This window comes from Apodemus sylvaticus, chromosome 16 (assembly GCF_947179515.1).
Source record: "Apodemus sylvaticus chromosome 16, mApoSyl1.1, whole genome shotgun sequence".
Lineage (NCBI taxonomy): Eukaryota > Metazoa > Chordata > Mammalia > Rodentia > Muridae > Apodemus > Apodemus sylvaticus.
Window position 1 is genome coordinate 47,348,466 of NC_067487.1, and position 19,036 is coordinate 47,367,501.

General features: G+C 44.5%; 2 protein-coding genes and 1 pseudogene across 2 annotated transcripts in view; 2 read left to right on the forward strand and 1 right to left on the reverse strand.

Annotated features, from left to right (window-relative positions):
- The first annotated feature begins 3,395 nt into the window (after positions 1-3,395).
- LOC127666658 (ornithine decarboxylase-like) lies at positions 3,396-6,545 on the forward strand (annotated as a pseudogene).
- Positions 6,546-7,245: 700 nt separating this feature from the next.
- LOC127666828 (granzyme A-like) lies at positions 7,246-14,336 on the forward strand. Its single transcript, XM_052159802.1, has 5 exons — positions 7,246-7,484; positions 9,998-10,142; positions 11,776-11,914; positions 12,098-12,367; positions 14,110-14,336. Exons 1-5 carry the CDS (start codon positions 7,415-7,417, stop codon positions 14,266-14,268), a joined length of 783 nt encoding a protein of 260 aa, XP_052015762.1. The 5' UTR covers positions 7,246-7,414; the 3' UTR covers positions 14,269-14,336.
- Positions 14,337-17,878: 3,542 nt separating this feature from the next.
- Positions 17,879-19,036, reverse strand: part of Cdc20b (cell division cycle 20B) — a 64,825-nt gene continuing 63,667 nt past the window's right edge. The window contains 1 exon segment of the mRNA XM_052159634.1: positions 17,879-18,008. Within this exon segment, the coding sequence (XP_052015594.1) occupies positions 17,879-18,008 (130 nt within the window).

A 19,036-nucleotide genomic window follows, 5' to 3' on the forward strand; every position in this document is an offset into this window, starting at 1 on the left:
AGAACACAAGACTCCTCTGCGACTAGTCTTTGATTCCCCACAAGTCATAGAACACCTGACTTTGAATTTAGGCCTGCCGCCGACATAACGCGGGACTGCTCCTCCCAAGAACCTGAAACCCACCACGTAGTGAAAATCGCTTTGTCCATCCGCAGACAGTCGCGTTCACAGGCTACAGAGATTTTACACCAGTCTCTTTGAGGTGTGTACTTTAGCCTGCATCACCGCTCCACTCTCCTTAGGTCTTCTACAGTCTCAGAGAGCCAACCCCGGGCTCAGACCAAAGCCATCCCTTTGGGACAGGTTCCAAGAAATGAATAACATAAACTGATGCAGCTTGAGCCAAGAGGTTCAAAAACTCTTTCCCAAAGCAAGTATAAGACTTCTTGCAGTATTCTGAAGCATGTGGCTTCCCTTCTGGTCTTTTATTTATTATTCCCAAAGACCATTCTCAGTTATAATTGCTTTATATGAGGTTAGTACATAATTTTAAATGAAAACAGCATTTAATGGTCACACTAATTTGGGGACTCTAAACTAAAATTAAAGTCAGTTCCTTCTCTCAGATCTCATCTTCTTTTAGGGCTGCTGTATGTATTGGAGGTGTTTTGAAAACGAGGCTATGGTAGGTAACATTTCTCAACCTCTCCTGCAGTCCTTTTGACTTCAGCATGCTAAGGTTTCCACTAACCAAGACTAACACAACAGTCAGTGGCCCCAATACTCAAAACCCTGGTCCAGAATAGACAAAAATAATTCCATGAAGAGAGATGAGATCTTGGAGACCATGAAAGAGAACACGGACAGAGAAGGTTGGAGGGGGAAGGTATTTGATGACACAATGGAATCCCAATGGGAAGAGGGGTCACCTCTTCCTAACACCAGGATTTCTTCCAAGTCAACTGAGAGAGGGACCCTGCGGCATCCTCTCTAGTACGAGTACTTCAGCTCGAAGGAGTGTGTGTGCACTGTTCAGACCTGAGGAAGATGCAAGCTAGACTCTGGGGGGGGGGGGGGATTGGTGTGCCCACAGTCACTCCTTTGTGCACACACAACACACACACCGGTGCAAACCAGGCATGGGACTGGTCCTGTGAGTTTTGGTATGTAAAATTAGGTTCACAGAAGTAATATAGCTCCATGATTTATAAATGCATAAAACGATGCAGGAGTAACAAACACTTTACACAAGGGCACACCACTCATGAACAGCAGAGCAGGACTAGGGCCAGGTCCATACTCTCATGTTAGGGCAAACTCCACGGAAAATGTATATATAACTTTATATATATAACATAAAATATGTAATATATGCATATATATGTGTTTTATAAATAAATGTTTTTATATATAAGTTTTTGTTGCTGTTTGTTGGTTGGGTTCTTTGCTGTTGTTGTTTTAGTGTTTTGAGACAGACTCTTATGTAACCCAGGCTTGCCTGGAACTTTTCTTTATCTAGCTGAGGCTAGTCTTGGACTCCTGATCTTCCTGTCTCCATTCCTCCATCTCCTGCATGCTGAGACCACAGGCACATGCCTCTACTCCTGGCTGTTTCCATGTTCTAGTGCTGATCTTGACTCATTACACATTCATAACCCAGCGCCTCATGGCCCCACTTTTAAAACACCCTAACCCAGAGCTCAGTCACAGAGTGTGCTTAAAAATACCTGTCCTTGACACACAATAGGAACAAGGACTCTGTAGGGATAACCTGTATACTGTGTGGAAACATCACCTGTCAATAAAAATCTAATAGCCAATAAGCTGAGGCAGGATTAGAAGGTGGGGCTTCTGGTTGGAAAAGAATCAAGCATGGAAAAGAATACACACACACACACACACACACACACACACACACACAGGGACAGACTTAAGCTGAGGAGAGGAAAACAGCCATGTAGCTGAACTCAGGGTAGAATAAATGGGATAATAAGAGTTAGTTGGGGAACCAGCCTAGCTTATGGTCTGGGTATTTATTAATGATATTAAGCCTCTAAGTTGTTATTGGAGAACTGGGGTGTGGATAGAAAAGCCTGGGGTTATAGGACTCACAAAGAAACCAAGTAGAAGTTATGCTGCAAAGAAGCCAGGGTCAGAGGCTCCTCCAGCATCTCAGCATGTTCCCTACAAGAATTCCCATGTGGGTCTGGGAGACACGGAATGCCACACCCATGTCCTCAAGGGTTCACAACAGACAGGAGACACCCGAATCTTTAAGAAGTCCTTAGGAGGGAGGAAACTATTTTTTGTTTAACCCAGAACTCCAATTGGATCTGGGCACACCATTATGTTCTGTGTAATAGCCATCCTGCTGGAAATACTGTGTAGAAAAGGAACTGCCAGGTTAGTGATGAATATTAGTATCTGAGAACTCAAAAGTAGCCACATCTTTAGGAGGGTAAATGTTAAAAGAATTCTTTGGATTCATTCTAATGTAGGAAAGAAAAAAATCAGGAAAGCTTAAACTGAAGTACTCATAGTTTAAGGCCCAAGAAACAAGAAATAGACCTCTGGTCTATTGTTTATTTATTGCTTGTAATAGGGTCTCACTATGAAGCCCAGCTGACTCCAGACTTGTTCTGCAGCCTAGGCTAGCCTGAAATTTATGATTTCTCCACTCTGCTTGTCAAATTCTGGAGATATAAGTAGGCACCATCCTGCCAAGCGAGTCTAAGTTTATTTATTTATTTGGTTGGTTTTTATTCTAAGCATATATAATAATATTTGAGCATCTATCCCATGATTCTGCCTAGATATATAGTATTTTAAAGAATGGGAGGCCAGCCTGGTCTACAGAGTGAGTTCCAGGATAGCTGGGGTTACATAGAGAAACACTATCTTGAAAAACCAGAGAAAGAGTAGGGAATAGATTTGGGTTTTATGGCTTAGTTCTAGAAATGCCTTGGGGAATTTTATGTTTAGGATTAAAAATATGGAAAGAATCAATTCATGCTCCTACTACACCAACAAAGTGGCTCTGTCAAGAGTAGCCTGGGACAGCTCAGAAAGGCAAATGCCACATGCCCCCTCACACCGCTGCTCTTCATCTCAAATCTTTTGACTTATGCATCTCTTCTGGAGGACAGACAGGAGCAACCAGCAGACAGCCTTGGTGGGAGATGTCATAAGCCAGGAGGATGGCAGAATTTGAAAGATGTAAAATGAGAGGCAGGGTATCTGATTATTTTGTTGATGGCCTGTGCAAGACAGAGCCATCAATAGTCAGTCATGAATGAGATGAATGAGGCATGGTCAGTCCCTGCAGCCACCAACGCGCCGCCATGTCACCGGCCGCCCTCAGGGGTTTGGTGGCGGTGTCTCCATGGGTCTAGCTACCAAGGAGACAGCATTCAGAGTTCTTGGATAAGTTGGCCTTGTGAGGAGCTGTGGATAATTTAAGTCCATCTCTAGGTTTTCTGTAGGCACATCGAGAACCATGAGCAACTTTACTAAGGAAGAGTTTGACTGCCATATTCTTGATGAATGCCAAGGACATTCTGGACCAAAAAAAATCAATGAAGTCTCTTCCTCTGATGATAAGGATGCTTCCTATGTTACAGACCTCGGAGACATTCTAAAGAAGCACCTGAAGTGGTTAAAAGCTCTTCCCTGTGTCATTCCCTTTTACACAGTCAAGAGTAACGACAGCAAAGCCATAGTGAACACTCTAGCTGCCATCAGGACAGGATTTGACTGTGCAAGCAAGACTGAAATACAGTTGGTGCAGGGGCTTGGGGTTCCTCCAGAGAGGATTATCTATGTGAATCCTTGTAAACAAGTATCTCAAATCAAGTCTGCTGCCGGTACCGGTGTCCAAATGATGAGTTCTGAAATTGAAATTGAATTGATGAAAGTTGCCAGAGCACATCCAAAGGCAAAGCTGGTTTTGTGGATTGCCACTGGTGATTCCAAAGCAGTTTGTTGTCTCAGTGTTAAGTTTAGTGCCACACTCAAAACCAGCAGGCTTCTCTTGGAACGGGCAAAGGAGCTAAATATTGACGTCATTGGTGTCAGCTTCCATGTGGGCAGTGGATGTACTGACCCTGAGACCCTCGTGCAGGCAGTGTCAGATGCCCGCTGTGTGTGCGACATGGGAACAGGAGTAGGTTTCAGCATGTATCTGCTTGAGATTGGTGGTGGCTTTCCTGGATCTGAAGATACAAAGCTTACATTTGAGGAGATCACCAGTGTGATTAACCCAGCTCCCATCAGACTCTGAATCTGATGGGAGAATCATAGCTGAGCCAGGCAGATACGATGTCACGTCAGCTTTCACACTTGCAGTCAACATCATTGCCAAAAAGACCGTGTGGAAGGAGCAGGCCAGCTCTGATGATGAAGATGAGTCCAATGAGCAAACCTTCGTATATGGTGAATATGTGAATGATATATGTGAATGATGGAGTGTATGGATCATCTAACTGCATCCTCTATGATCATGCACATGTGAAGGCCCTGCTGCAGAAGAGACCCAAGCCAGATGAGAAGAATGACTCATCCAGCATCTGGGGGCCAACATGTGATGGCTGTAACCCACCTGAAATGCATGTGGGTGACTGGATACTGTTTGAGAACATGGGAGCATACACGGTTGCTGCTGCTTCTACTTTGAATGGATTCCAGAGGCCAAACATCTACTATGCAATGTCACAGTCAATGTGGCAACTCATGAAGCAGATCCAGAGCGATGGCTTCCCGCTGGAAGTGGAGGAGCAGGATGATGGCACTCTGCCCATGTCCTGTGCCCAGGAGAGCGGGATGCACCATCACCACTCTAGAAATCAGTTTGGAGATTCCTCAGATAATTGAACATAGTACTACCTGAGGACCCAGCTATACCACTCCTGGACATATACCCAGAAGATGCTCCAGCACATAATAAGGGCAAATGATCCACATGCTTTGTTCATAGCAGTCTTATTTATAATATCCAGAAGCTGGAAGGAACCCAGATGTCCCTCAACAGAGGAATGGATACCGAAAATGTGGTACATTTACACAATGGAGTATTTACTGAGCTATTAAAAACAATGAATTCATGAAATTCTTAGGCAAATGGGTGGAACGAGAAAATGTCATCCTGAGTGAGGTAACCCAATCACAAAAGAACGCACATGGTATGCGATGCAATCACTGATAAGTGGGTATTAGCCCAAAAGCTCGGAATACCCAAGATTCAATTCACAGACCATATGAAGCCTAAGAAGAAGGAAGACCAAAATGTGGATGCTTCAGTGCTTCTTAGAAGGGTGAAAAAAATACTCACAGGAGGAAATATGGAGACAAAGTGTGGAGCAGAGACCATCCAGAGACTGCCCCACCCGGGGATCCATCCCATACACAGCCACCAAACCTGGGTGCTATTGTGAGTGCTGGGAAGTGCTTGTTGATAGAAGCCTGATATGGCTGTCTCCTGAGAGGCTCTGTCAGAGCCTGACAAATACAGAAGTGGATGCTCGCAGCCAACCATTAGATTGAGTGCAGGGGTCCCTAGTGGAGGAAGGATAGGTTAATTTGTCCCAGCTTTGGACAAGGGACAATTGTAGAAGGGACTGAAGGAACTGAGGGGGTTTGCACCCCCATGGAGGGAGCAACAGTGTCAACAGGCCAGACCCCCCCAGAACTCCCGGGGACTGGACCACCAACCAAAGAGTACACATGGAGGGACCCATGGAGCTGGCCACATATGTAGCAGAGGTTGGCCTTGTTTGACATCGTGGGAGGAGAGGCCCTTGGACCTGAGGGTGTTCAATGCCCCAGTGTAAGGGAATGCCAGGGCAGGAAGACAGGAGTGGGAGGGTAAGTAGGGAAACACTCTCAGAGAGGCAGGGGGAGAAGGGATGGGATGGGGTGGTTCTGAAGGGGAGACCTGGAAAGGGGAAAACATTTGAAATGTAAATAAAGAAAATATCCAATAAAAAAAAATGCCCAGGACAGGCAAATCTATAAGGATAGAAAGTAGATTAAATGTCGTACAGTTAGATTATAGTGGTGACTATACATCTCTGGAAGTATGTCTTAAATGAGTGTCATTATAATGCATGAATTATACTTTACCAAACAGTTAAAAGTCAGAATAAATGGAGACATCATGACCACAGTTATATATAAACAAAACTGACAGTGTCTCCCTTTTCCCTTGGTGCAAGTGTGAATTTGTGAAAGAAAAAAAAAAACTGACAAGAAAATGACCCACCAAAACCAGAAGCGTGATCTCTCATGAGGTTCCTGAAACTGATGAAACCCAGTGTGCTAGTGAGATCTGGGAAAAGGAACCGCAGGTATCTAAGCAGGGGTCCCTTCTAAGGTCATGTGATTTCTGAAGAAGTACTCCCTTGGTCTGAAGCCACAAGGTATTAACTGTGGAGCTGTGGGACTTAACACCGGACACCCTCGTGGGACACATGGCGGCCCTGTGCCTCTCAATGGAGACCTTCCTCCACTCAGTGAGAAAGCTCAACACTTCCTACTCGACAGCAAGTTGCACCGTCCTCCAGGGAAGGGCCATGGGGTCTGTCTGTTTTAAGAAAGCTGGGACAAATTAACCTATTTCCTTCGAAACTGAGCAGGAACTCAGCAGGAATTGTTCATAAACATTCCTCTGAACCTCCATTTGTATTTTTCTTATCAATTCTTACAACCCAAGAAAATAGCTAAAAGGAAATGTGCTTTGTGACCAATTTTAGGACATTTTTTTAAATTCCATGTGCGTGTGTGTGTGTGTGTGTGTGTGTGTGTGTGTGTGTATGTACATGTGTATGCACATGCGTGAGGAGACCGGAGATTGACACTGGGCGTCTTCCTCAAGCAGTTCCCACTATTTTTTGAGACAGGGTATCTCGCTAAACCTGAAACTTACCGGTTCAGCTAGATCTTCCTGTCTCTGCAGTTCTGGGATCACAGCCACATGCTGTTGCACCCAGATTGCTATGTAGGTTCTGGGGATCCATACTCGAGTGCTCACATTTTTTGTGGCAAGCACTTGAACAGCTGATCTACCTCCCAAGCATCTAAAACGCTGATTTGTGTGGTTTCAAAGAGCTCCTACTAAGGGACACTGAAGATAATATTGCTATTGATGAAGACACCCCGACTGAGTCGTTTCTTGTCCCTGCTTATGAACTACATTCTAATGGCAACAAGATTCCCTTCCCTCTCCACTATGGGTAGGAGGCTGCAACCCTCCAGGAGGCTGCAACCCTCCTTCTCCACCCCACAGCGCTAACTCAGTCATCACGACCGACCGCGGGTGATGAGGGTCATGCCTGCTCTCGCCTATCTTAGTTTCATTTTCCAGCTCTACACCTGGACATTTGAAAGAGAAGAACTAAAACCACATCCTTTGTACTCTCATATATAAGAGGAAAGAAACAAAAACAGAGAGATCCCTGCTGATTGATGTGGGAAAGCCACGATGAGGAACGCCTGTGTTCCCCGGGTGTCGGCTCTTGCTACTGTCTTTTTTCTTCTGCTAATTCCTGAAGGTAAGACAGACTCACATCATTTTCATCAAAACCATAATGGAGTGGATTTATGTGTTGCTTTCACAATGGTGCCTTAAGTGTAACTGATAGAGTACCTAAAGCCTGGGAACATCTAGCATTCATTTTTAAATTATATTAATTTTAGAAGAAAAATTATATTTGTAATTTCTTTCCAAAAGTTAGCAAAACCACCAATGAAGATTGCTGCCAGTTTATAGCTTGGATTTTGTCTTAAAAGGCAATTTGAGATGAGCAAAGAAATGAATGAAATACTCTTGAGTTGGGAGATCAGCTCTATCTTTCAAGAAAGGAAATAGTGGTAAATGAGGCATCTCAGCCTTTCTGTCTTCAAATACTGTGCAGACAGCTTTGACGAGGGTTGCACTGAGTCTGTGTTAGAGAGCAGAAGCTGATGAGGACTGTGCAGAGTTTCTCACTGTTCCTCTTGGTCTGTGTTTCCCTGGCAAGCCTTCCTGACTCTGGGGAAGACCTCACACTAACTGCTTGGAAGAGCTGTAGTATTTTCTCCTCACCTGTTCCTGTTATGTAGTAAATAGGAACAAGTATTCCTGTCTGAGGGAAAGCACCTGTGGGAATGCCATCATGGTTTTTGCCCTGACCCTGGAAGAACAACGGCTTTTGCGAGGTTCTCCATGTTCCTTAAAGAACCTGGTAGGAAGATTGGCATGGGGTGAAGTAGCTGGCAAATTATGCAAGCAGCCATGATTTATCCCAGGACCCAAAAGCTTTTAGAGGTAGGAGTTGTGGGCAGAAATCCAAAGGATGTCCTAGGATTAAGGTTAGGAATAGCAATGAAAGAGAATTTAAACCAAGGTGTTTGAGACCAAGAGTGAGCACATGACCTGCATGGTACAGCACACCGGCTCTCAGACATGCCAACTCCTCCCCAAGCATGAGATTAGAGCAGGTATTCCTTCCTCTTTATTTATTTATAATTGAATTTTGGTTTTGTGAGGTTTTTAAAATCCAATTATTAATTTTCTTCAAAGGAAACCGTAAGGACGACTTTTTCCATTACACTTTGTTTTCTGTGTTCAGAAGGAGCTGTGTAGACCCAAAAGGGAGGGAGCAAGGAAGCCGGGCTTCACATGCTGGACTAGATAGAACAATCTGGAAGGCTTTTTAAAACAATGCCTGAACACCTGCCTCAGAAATTCTACTAAATCTAACTCTGAGTGGAGATGAGCAATTGTTAGTTTTTAAAAGCTTCCCATCTGCTCTAATCCTTACCACAGACCTTTGAAGACTAATTAGTGGCGAGCTGGCCCTCCTGCTCAGGCCAGCATGTGTGCTCAGAGACAGAACCCTGCAAAAGGGGGTCTTCTTCAATTCATCATGATGTCCACAGATATTCATTTGCAGTCTAGCATTGTAGGAGTCACCCCAGGAAAACTAGGGATGTGGCCAAAATTCCTTTGATTCTCCACCATTCTATTTCTGGTGCCTAAAATTCTGCCTTCCCAATTCCCTTCTGGAAAGTGGACCCTGCCTTCTCTCTTCTGCCTCTCACCCTCCTCAATCCGATGAGAAGTTCCAGATCTATCACTGATACTTGTGAATTTGGCAAGTAGTTGAACTTAATTATGGAATAAGAAGTGTTGATCTCTACTCAAGCAAACATAGCACTCAGCCAAAATGGTCAGAAGTATTTCAGGAGAATCCAGAAATATTTTGTGTAGAAGATGAAAAACAGAAGCTCTGTCGCAGGACACGAGGTCCTCTCCTGTCACCTGTGCTTGCCTTATGCCTCTGGGTCTCCCCATTCTTTAACAGTGGGTCTACTATCCTGGTCTAGCTCCTGCAAGTTTTGATAAGGTGGATTATCTACTTATAGTGACTCTGCTCCTTATAACTCACTTGGAAAGGGCTTTAATTAAACCATGGTTAGCTTGTGGATTGAAAGACAACCTGAGGTGTAACTCGTGTTATTCTCTTGAGTTGTGAATGAGAGTGGTGCTCTTGATATCTGAAATCTAACCGTGACCAAAGTCTTCATGAAGGGTCAAGCTAAAAGGTGCTAACATCAACTTGTATACTGTATTTTTGAACAGCCTCTGAGTGAAAGAGGAAAAGCAGTGGGCTTCTATAAACCCACTCCTTGCTCTGCTTCTCCATTCACACTCATCCAGAGGGAAGTAGGGACAGCTAGGCTTGCGTGAACACCAGCAGCTCCTCTATAGCAACTGCTGCTAGTGCCGACCACTGCACAGCTCTCTGCCCTTAGCAAACCCTGAGCTCTGAGACTGCAGTTATGACAGAACTCCAGCTGAATGGTTCCTGGGACACCAGTGTCAGGCTTCTGTGGATATAACAGCAGGATCCCAAAAGGGCCAAGACTTAGGGTGAGACACCAGGACAACATAGGACATAAAGATAAGGTGATACAGAATTCTCTCCAAATTCGAAAAGCATGCATTGTCCCAGAAATGTGGCTTTCATGAGGGACTATTAAGAGTTGGCACTGCCCTGGTTCACCTTCTTCTGTTGAACAGGTGGCTGTGAAAGGATCATTGGAGGAGACACAGTGGTTCCTCACTCAAGACCGTACACAGTTCTACTTAAACTTAATTCAAAGAGCATCTGTGCTGGTGCTTTGATTGCAAAGGACTGGGTGTTGACTGCTGCCCATTGTAACTTGTAAGTTCTTGAGACTAAAATGCTTTTGTAGAGATAGTCTATTGAGAAGAAGTAATAATAATAAGACTACATCTCACTAACACATGGAAAAACCACTTACTTTCTCATATATAAGGGAAGTCTTTGACACCTCCCGTTGATCTGAAAGGAAGTTAAGCCCAGATTTAATACAAGGAGTCAAGTCAATGAGGATCCAGTGTCTGTAAGCTCTATCTGAAGGTCCATGGAGGGCAGGGGGAGATGGAGAGAGAGAGAGAGAGACAGAGAGAGAGAGAGAGAGAGAGAGAGAGAGAGAGAGAGAGAGAGAATCACAGACTTGCCAGTATAGGGAGGTGGATCTGGAAAGAAATGGAGAACAGAGAACAGGAGGGAATATGATCAGGATACATTGTAGCCAAGACTTTTTTAAAAAGATAATAAATGGGTTTATTAAGTGGAAATAAAATCACTCTGGTTATCTTATAAAGGGAGGGAATCACTCCCAAGCATTAATAAGCTAGTGGGCTGGGGTAAGGCTGAAATACCAGCAGCGCTGTACTCCAGACGCTCTATGGATCATTAAATAGCATACTCCTCTCCCACTTCTCTTGAGCATGTTCCATATACTGTGTGAATCCTGTGTGGAGAAGGGTTTCTGGTCCTTCTCTGCCAAGTGGCTTCTTTCCTCTGTTGTCTTGGTGACAATGTCCCCAGTGCCTGTGTTCTTGTCATGATACTACATAGGCAAGTATCTGTGCCCTGCACAGCATGCCCACAGGGTCCTTGGCTCAGCGGTTTCTGGAAGTTTCCCCACCTGAGTTTGTTCTCTTACAGGGAGATCTGCCAGGAACTGCTTTACAGCTCCCGACTGCCTTTGGTTATTACTTGTGATCTCCTCCTGGGAGCTTTGCCTTTCAGGGTTTGCCACCTAATTGTCAACCGTGGCTCATCATGAGATGAAAGGTGGAAACCAACCCAAGATTTGCATCTTGGGAATGGAACTTCTCTCATTTGCTTCTTTAAATAAAAAATAAGACATCAGTTATCTTGTCATAAATAAGCTGTTGGAGGTTAGACAGGTGTGATGGCTCAAAGGACACTTGTCTTCTCAAAGGTTCATTTGCTGGAACCTTGGTCCTTAGGGTAACCATACGGAGAGGCAGTGGGACCCTCAAGAGCTAGATCACTGGGGCTCCATTCTGGTAACAGGGTGGATGGAGACTTCAGAGTCAGTCGGTTAACATCAGTAGCTTGCTCAATTCATCAACTGAGCTCAAGCTCAGTCTCTGGTCCCTTTCTTGCTCCCCCTGTCACTCAGCCGATCCTCTTCACACATCCCCATCACTCCCACCTCTGTGAGCTGACACCTTGGAGGCACAAGTCCCCATTGGAAGTCAAGCAGACCTGACATGAGCTCTCAGACTCCAAAGCTGTGAGCCAAAGGAAAGCTCTATCTATCCTTTGTTACGCACCTAACACCAGGTTAAAGCTACATAAATCTAAGGCAGTAATATACCTTCCAAATGGGTATATTCTTTCAAGACACAAATTTTCTCCAAAAGGAGCATATATGCCAATGGCATAATGAAGCTGTCCAATATATGTCATGCCCAGTCCCCAATTAAGCTAGTAACTATTATTGTATCTATTACAGGGGAAAGAGATCTGAGGTCATTCTTGGGGCTCACTCAACAAAGAAGGAGCCAGAACAACAGATATTATCTGTTAAGAAAGCATTTCCCAATCCATGCTTTGACAAATATACACACAAGGGTGATCTACAACTTCTACAGGTATGTACCTTTGGTTGTCTTTTTGAGTCACGTAGAACCTTCTAAAGTCTCACCATGTACATGAGAGAGTATCTCCCTAGTCCCCTCCCTGGTACAAGTAAGAGAGCCCCAGAGGACTGGGTAAGAAGTCTAAACATTAATACCAATCCCATACTCTAACTGGTTATGTTTTTCTTCTTACAGCTAAATAAAAAAGCAACAATTAACAGAAATGTGGCTGTCCTTCGTCTACCTGAAAAGGCAGATGATGTGAAACCAGGAACCAGATGCCAAGTAGCAGGGTGGGGGAGTTCTTGCAATAAGTCACCTCACTCTGATACTCTGAGAGAAGTCAACATCACTGTCATAGACAGAAAAAACTGCAAAGATAAAAAACACTGTAATTTTAACCCTGGAATTGGACTAAATATGATTTGTGCAGAAAGTCTCCAGGGTGGAAAGGACTCATGCAATGTAAGTGAAACAAGATGGAGTGTGTTAGCTACTGAAGCAAGGCACGTGGGTGTGCATGGTGTGACGCCAAGCTTGGCCTTGTCAGAGCACTGGCTTCCAGGGGGTCTGCCTTGTTGGTTGGTTGGTTGGCTGGTTGGTTGGTTGGTTGGCTGGTTGGTTGGTTGGTTGGTTGGTTGGTTGGTTGAGACAGAAAGTCCCACTCTGTAGCTCTGGCTGTTCTGGAACTCACAGAGATCCAACTATCTCTGCCTCCCCAAGAGCTGGGACTAAAGGCATATACTACCACACCTAGCCTTCTACTATTGCTTTTTGAAATTTGGTAAGATGTAGGTAAACAGAATTACATACTCAGCTTCAAAATCACTAAAAATAAGAATTCACTGCTAAGATCATTGGAAACCTTCTACATTGACTTTATTTCATATATTAAAAAACAATGTTTTTTAAATATATTTTTAAAACACACACATATATATATATACATTATACATAGACAACATACATATACAGATGCATATACATATACACATACATAGGGGTGTTCCTCATTTTTCTTATATTACAATATAGAGAAACAAACAAAAGACATAAAATTCTAAAGTGTTCCTGGAAAGCCTTCAGGCTTTCCCAACTCACCACAACCCCAAAAAACCTTTGATGTGTTTCAAATCCCAGCCATTCCCAAATCTGCCCAGGGACCTAGGACCAGACCCCATAGTTTCTTGGCACCGAGACTAGTAAACAATCTCAGGCATAACCCCCAGCAGAGAATGGATAAGCCTCCCACCCAGTATCCCCAACAGCAGGAGGGACAGGGCCTGATTAAAGACAAGAATTAAAAAGACTACTAGACTACTTTGCAAACTTTTAATCCCTCAGTTCTAGCTTGTCAATTCTCGCCTTTCCCCAAGTCACCCTGAGGTGAGTGTGCTGTTATCAGGGAGTTGTCAGAGGAGGAGGAATTAGGCCTTGTGTTCAGGACCAAGATGAGCCAAATGCTAAGAAGACAAGGCATTTGTCCTTCCCATCTTTCCTCTTTATTTTACCCTCATCTCCCACATCCTTCACTGAAGGCACCCAGGAACCTGGCTTTCCCCTCTTTGGGAATCATAAGCACAGCCCAGAGGCCACAGCAGCATCTCAGGGCACACTTGCCTCACACCAGCCCCGGAGGAAACACTAAACCCAGCAGTGCTTCCCTGTTCTCTCAGTGCCCAGGACTGGCTGCTGTGAATCGAATCTACAGGGCTGATTCTGCACAGTGCAGATGCCACACAAGGGAGGAAATGTGTCTTAGCAGGGGTGGCCACAGTTCTCACATAACTCATCACTCCACACAGAGATAGAGCCAACCCTTCCCTGAAAGAAGAACTTCAGTTTTCTTTCTTTGAGAAAATAAATATATGTAAGAAGAACCAGAACACATAGGACTTTCTCTTCACCTAAGTATATCTGCTGCTTTTGCCTATTTCACTCCTTGAGTTATTAATAAGCATGTTTTAAAAAAATGACCAAGAGGAACTGCTTTCTGGAAAAAAATAATCTCAAAATCAGTGAATAAAATGAGTAATACTACTTTCACTTGTTTTTACTAATCTGTAAGTATTAAAATATTGCTTGTCATCTAGATGTTTTAAGTAGTAATTTTTAGTGAAGTCTGGGCTGGTCTTCCTATTAAGTGCTAAAGAACTTCTTCACCATCCATACTGACCCCACCTTACCCCACCCTCTTGTTTTTCCAGAAAGATTCTGGAAGCCCTCTGCTATGTGATCGTATTCTCCAAGGCATCGCTTTAGGCCTTAAGGGGAAGTGTGGAGATCCCCGAGGGCCTGGCGTCTATACTTTCATCTCAGAGACATACCTCCAATGGATAAAGAAGACTATGAAGGGAGCTGTGTAAATGTGTGACTTTCACTCTATCCACTGTCACTCCTGTGTCTGAGCACAAATAAAGTCAGCTTGAATAGCTGCACGTGTCCTTCTCCTGTATCATTCTTGGGCAGATCTCCAGGATAATGCAGGAGGGAGACTAGAAGATCAGGACCACCAGTGTCCTCTATGCATCCAAGGATGGGGGAATTTCTCCCTAGATAAAACACTTTGCTTTCAGATCTGTCTGACAGGAAACAGAGTGAGGGGCTCAGCATTCTGTTTTGTTTTGTTTTGTTTTGTTTTGTTTTGTTTTTTTCAAGACAGGGTTTCTCTGTGTAGCCCTGGCTGTCCTGGAACTCACTCTGGTCTTGAACTCAGAAATTTGCCTGCCTCTGCCTACCAAGGGCTGGGATTAAAGGCGTGTTTCACCACCGCCCAGCTGGGGCTCAGCATTCTGAACTGCCTAGTCTAGGGCATAGGTGTGAAAAGGAATGAAGCCCTGCCCCCTGCACTGCCCCACCTCCACAGTGGGTTCCCTAGAAACGTGGGCACTGCCTCATGGCCTTTGGCCTAAGATGAAGCACAGTCCAGGACCCACATCTAGAGATTCTGAGTTCATTGATATTGGTGGACCCCAGACCATGGCGTTCCTTACGTGATCACCCTAATAAGATGGATACCACGCAAGGATCAGACTCCCTGAACTACAAAGTGAAGTTTTTTATTAGAAAGGGATTCTGGGCTGATATTTTAGACATGTCATAATCTTTAATATAGATTTAGAATTTTAATTATGATAAATAAACTACTCTATACTGAATACCATTGTTTAAATTGTTGGCTCAAATCTTCATACATTGCTAGTTAAAGTACAAATTTGTTGCAGTAAGTATCTATTGAAGATTAACCTGTTTATATTTTATAACTTAGCAACTCTACTCCTAAAGACATACCAAATTGAAATGTGAATGTTTTGTCCACCAAAGATATATCCAGTAAAGTACATACCAGTTTAAGTACTTAAATTCAAAACTCTAAATAACATGTGTAGCCTGGTCTTTTGCCTACTTTATTTGGGTTCCTATATCTACCACCCTTCTCTACTTCAATCTCTTCCAACCCCCCCCCCACACTAGGTAGGTGAGAAAAAGGGTGTAGCTCTCTTTAGACTACCTCTTGCTGATTTAGGGTGTCAAGTTCCTTGGGACAAGTTCATTCTTCATTGTTAGGATATTTCCAACCAGCAGTCCAGGAAAAGCAGCAGGAGCAACCAGCAGCAGGGACAGCAGCAGTGGGGACAGCAGCAGTGGGGACAGCAGGAGTGGGGACAGCAGCAGTGGGGACAGCAGCAGTGGGGACAGCAGCAGTGGGGACAGCAGGAGTGAGGACAGCAGCAGGAACAGCAGCAGTGGGGACAGCAGCAGCGGGGACAGCAGCAGCAGGGACAGCAGCAGCGGGGACAGCAGCAGGGACAGCAGCAGTGGGGACAGCAGCAGGGACAGCAGCAGTGGGGACAGCAGGAGTGGGGACAGCAGCAGTGGGGACAGCAGCAGTGGGGACAGCAGCAGGGACAGCAGCAGGGACAGCAGGAGTGGGGACAGCAGCAGTGGGGACAGCAGCAGTGGGGACAGCAGGAGTGGGGACAGCAGCAGGGACAGCAGCAGCAGGGACAGCAGCAGGGACAGCAGCAGTGGGGACAACAGCAGCAGGGACAGCAGCAGGGACAGCAGCAGTGGGGACAGCAGCAGTGGGGACAGCAGCAGGAACAGCAGCAGTGGGGACAGCAGTGGGGACAGCAGCAGTGGGGACAGCAGTGGGGACAGCAGCAGTGGGGACAGCATCAGCAGGGACAGCAACTGCCATGGTCCCTCCCAGACCTCTCATATTTATACCCTCTACAGAGTTCCCAGAATTCCAAATGTAAACTATCCTCAGCTGGCAAAGTCACGCCCCTCCTAGAGCACAAGACAAAAACAGTTAGCTGCTATGGACAATACGAAGCAGACTCACATGCCAAACCTGAGACACATTCACATAATGTAACCGGGTTTCTAAAGAAACTAAACTTCCCACCACACACTTAAATATTTAAATTTAAAAAACCTTTCTAATTTAAAAAAAAACAAGTTTACATTTATAGAGTAAAATATATTGCAATGAAAAGAACTGCAGTCTCATGTAACACTGGGTTTTTTGTATATAGGTTTATTGCGTGATTCCACATATCTGAAGGTAGACATAAGTTAAAACTAAGCCATCATAATAGAAGTCAGATGCTAAACACAAGAGATCCTTTTAGGATACCAGAAATATCCATTCTTATCATCGGGCAGTGGTGGTGCACGCCTTTAATCCCAGCACTCGGGAGGGAGAGGCAGGCAGATTTCTGAGTTTAAGGCCAGAGGGGTCTACATAGTGAGTTCCAGGACAGTCCGGGTTATACAGAGAAACCATGCCTCAATAAAAGAAAGAAAGAAAGAAAGAAAGAAAGAAAGAAAGAAAGAAAGAAAGAAAGAAAGAAAGAAAGAAAGAAAGAAAGAAGAGAGAGAGAGAGAGAGAGAGAGAGAGAGAGAGAGAGAAAGAAAGAAAGAAAGAAAGAAAGAAAGAAAGAAAGAAAGAAAGAAAGATTCATATCTTAATCTGAATGGTACTCATGGCTATCTATTCATAAACCAAAAATGTACCTAGCCATCCACTAAAGATTTATAGACTTGAAGTTTTGTAGCACAAAATTTAAGACCGTTGTAGTCAAGGCTTCTATTTTGTGTCTTGTCTAGACTTTTACTAATTTCTTTATAAAAATAATGTCCCAAACTTTCCACTAAAATTAAAATCAGAAATATGTTGACTTTTTTCTTAAGTGAGGACCCTTTGCTCACACACCAATATTAATTGTAGAAATAAACTTTGATCGTGACACTGTCCTAATACTATTAAAACTGAAAATAGAAAGATGGGAGACACTTGAAACTGGTGTGTGTGTGTGTGTGTGTGTGTGAGAGAGAGAGAGAGAGAGAGAGAGAGAGAGAGAGAGAGAGAGAGAAGACAGAGAGGCAGAAAGATAGATTTGCAGTTTTCAGACACTAAATTTTTCTAAAGTAGGAATTACTAAACCCAGTTAAAAGAAGACGGGACACAAACTAACTGCCAAATTAACATAAACTTGGCAAGAGAATCCTAATTTCTCTGGTACATACACTACCCTGCTCTACAAAAATTACAGTTTTTGTTTTGTTTTATGAGAGGAATAAAGGAGAAGGCTTTTGTTTTTTTCTTTAAGAGCCAGGTATCTTGGCTTACACCTATCAACCTAGCTCTCAGGAGGTAAACACAGAAGGACTGGAGGTTGGGGACAGACTGAACTATATACTAATCTGAAGAATAGCCTGAGATTAGAGAGGGAGAGAGAAGAGGAGGGGAAGGGGGAGAGGGAGGGAGAAGAGGGAGGGAGGAAGGGAAGGAGGAAAGGGGGAAGAGGAGAAGGAAGTGTATGGAGATCCCTGGGCTGTGGGATAGGAAGAAATAGAGAGAGGCCAGTCTGAAAACAATCAGGCAAGTCTGACATCGCAACTTCCATTCCCAATGGCCTAGTGGAGAAGGGAGGCCTGCGGGACTATTCTCCTGGCTGGCTTGGATGACTAGTAGCACTTCCACACACAAGTTGTCCCATGTGCAGCAGCAGAAAATAGGCGCGTCTGGTCTGGACTCAGGGCCAAAGGCAGAACTCTGGCTCTGTGACCCGTGGGAGAAAGAAGATGTGTCTCACACCTTGTTACAAGGGGGGCTGCTGAGAACTAAGGTAACCTAAGACAGGAGCTTCATCCATCCCAGGGTAGAGTGTTCCCTGCCTCAGGCTGGTTCACCTGCCAGACCTTTTACCCAGCACCTGAGACTTTGCTAAGTTTCCTCCCCAGGGCTTGCTCCACCTCCACCCCACCCCTACTCCCACCCCACCCAACCCTACCCACCCCACCCCCACCCTGACCAGAGCCTTGTGACTATCCAAACAAGTGGCCACAAGTTGGGTGGCTATGTACCAGAAACTGACTCTCTCACAGTCTGAGGTTCAAGTGTGAAGTCTAGGGGTGGGCCACTTCCAGTTCCTGACTGCAGCCGCCATTCCTCCATTTGTATTCACACCATGCCTGCCTGCCTCCACGAGAACACAAGACTCCTCTGCGACTAGTCTTTGATTCCACACAAGTCATAGGACACCTGACTTTGAACTTAGGCCTGCCGCCGACATAACGCGGGACTGCTCCTCCCAAGAACCTGAAACCCACCACGTAGTGACAATAGCTTTGTCCATCCACAGACAGTCGCGTTCACAGGCTACAGAGATTTTACACCAGTCTCTTTGAGGTATGTGCTTTAGCCTGCATCACCGCTCCACTCTCCTTAGGTCTTCTACAGTCTCAGAGAGCCAACCCCGGGCTCAGACCAAAGCCATCCCTTTGGGACAGGTTCCAAGAAATGAATCACATAAACTGATGCCGCTTGAGCCAAGAGGTCCAAAAACTCTTTCCCAAAGCAAGTATAAGACTTCTTGCAGTATTCTGAAGCATGTGGCTTCCCTTCTGGTCTTTTATTTATTATTCCCAAAGACCATTCTCAGTTATAATTGCTTTATATGAGGTTAGTACATAATTTTAAATGAAAACAGCATTTAATGGTCACACTAATTTGGGGACTCTGAACTAAAATTAAAGTCAGTTCCTTCTCTCAGATCTCATCTTCTTTTAGGGCTGCTGTATGTATTGGAGGTGTTTTGAAAACGAGGCTATGGTAGGTAACAT

Excerpts from the sequence above, each read along its gene's own strand:
- LOC127666828 (XM_052159802.1), top strand. The coding sequence starts at position 7,415 with ATGAGGAACGCCTGTGTTCCCCGGGTGTCGGCTCTTGCTACTGTCTTT. Across the intron at positions 10,143-11,775 it reads ACTGCTGCCCATTGTAACTT|GGGAAAGAGATCTGAGGTCA; the intron begins GTAAGTTCTTGA and ends TATCTATTACAG. Across the intron at positions 12,368-14,109 it reads GTGGAAAGGACTCATGCAAT|AAAGATTCTGGAAGCCCTCT; the intron begins GTAAGTGAAACA and ends TTGTTTTTCCAG.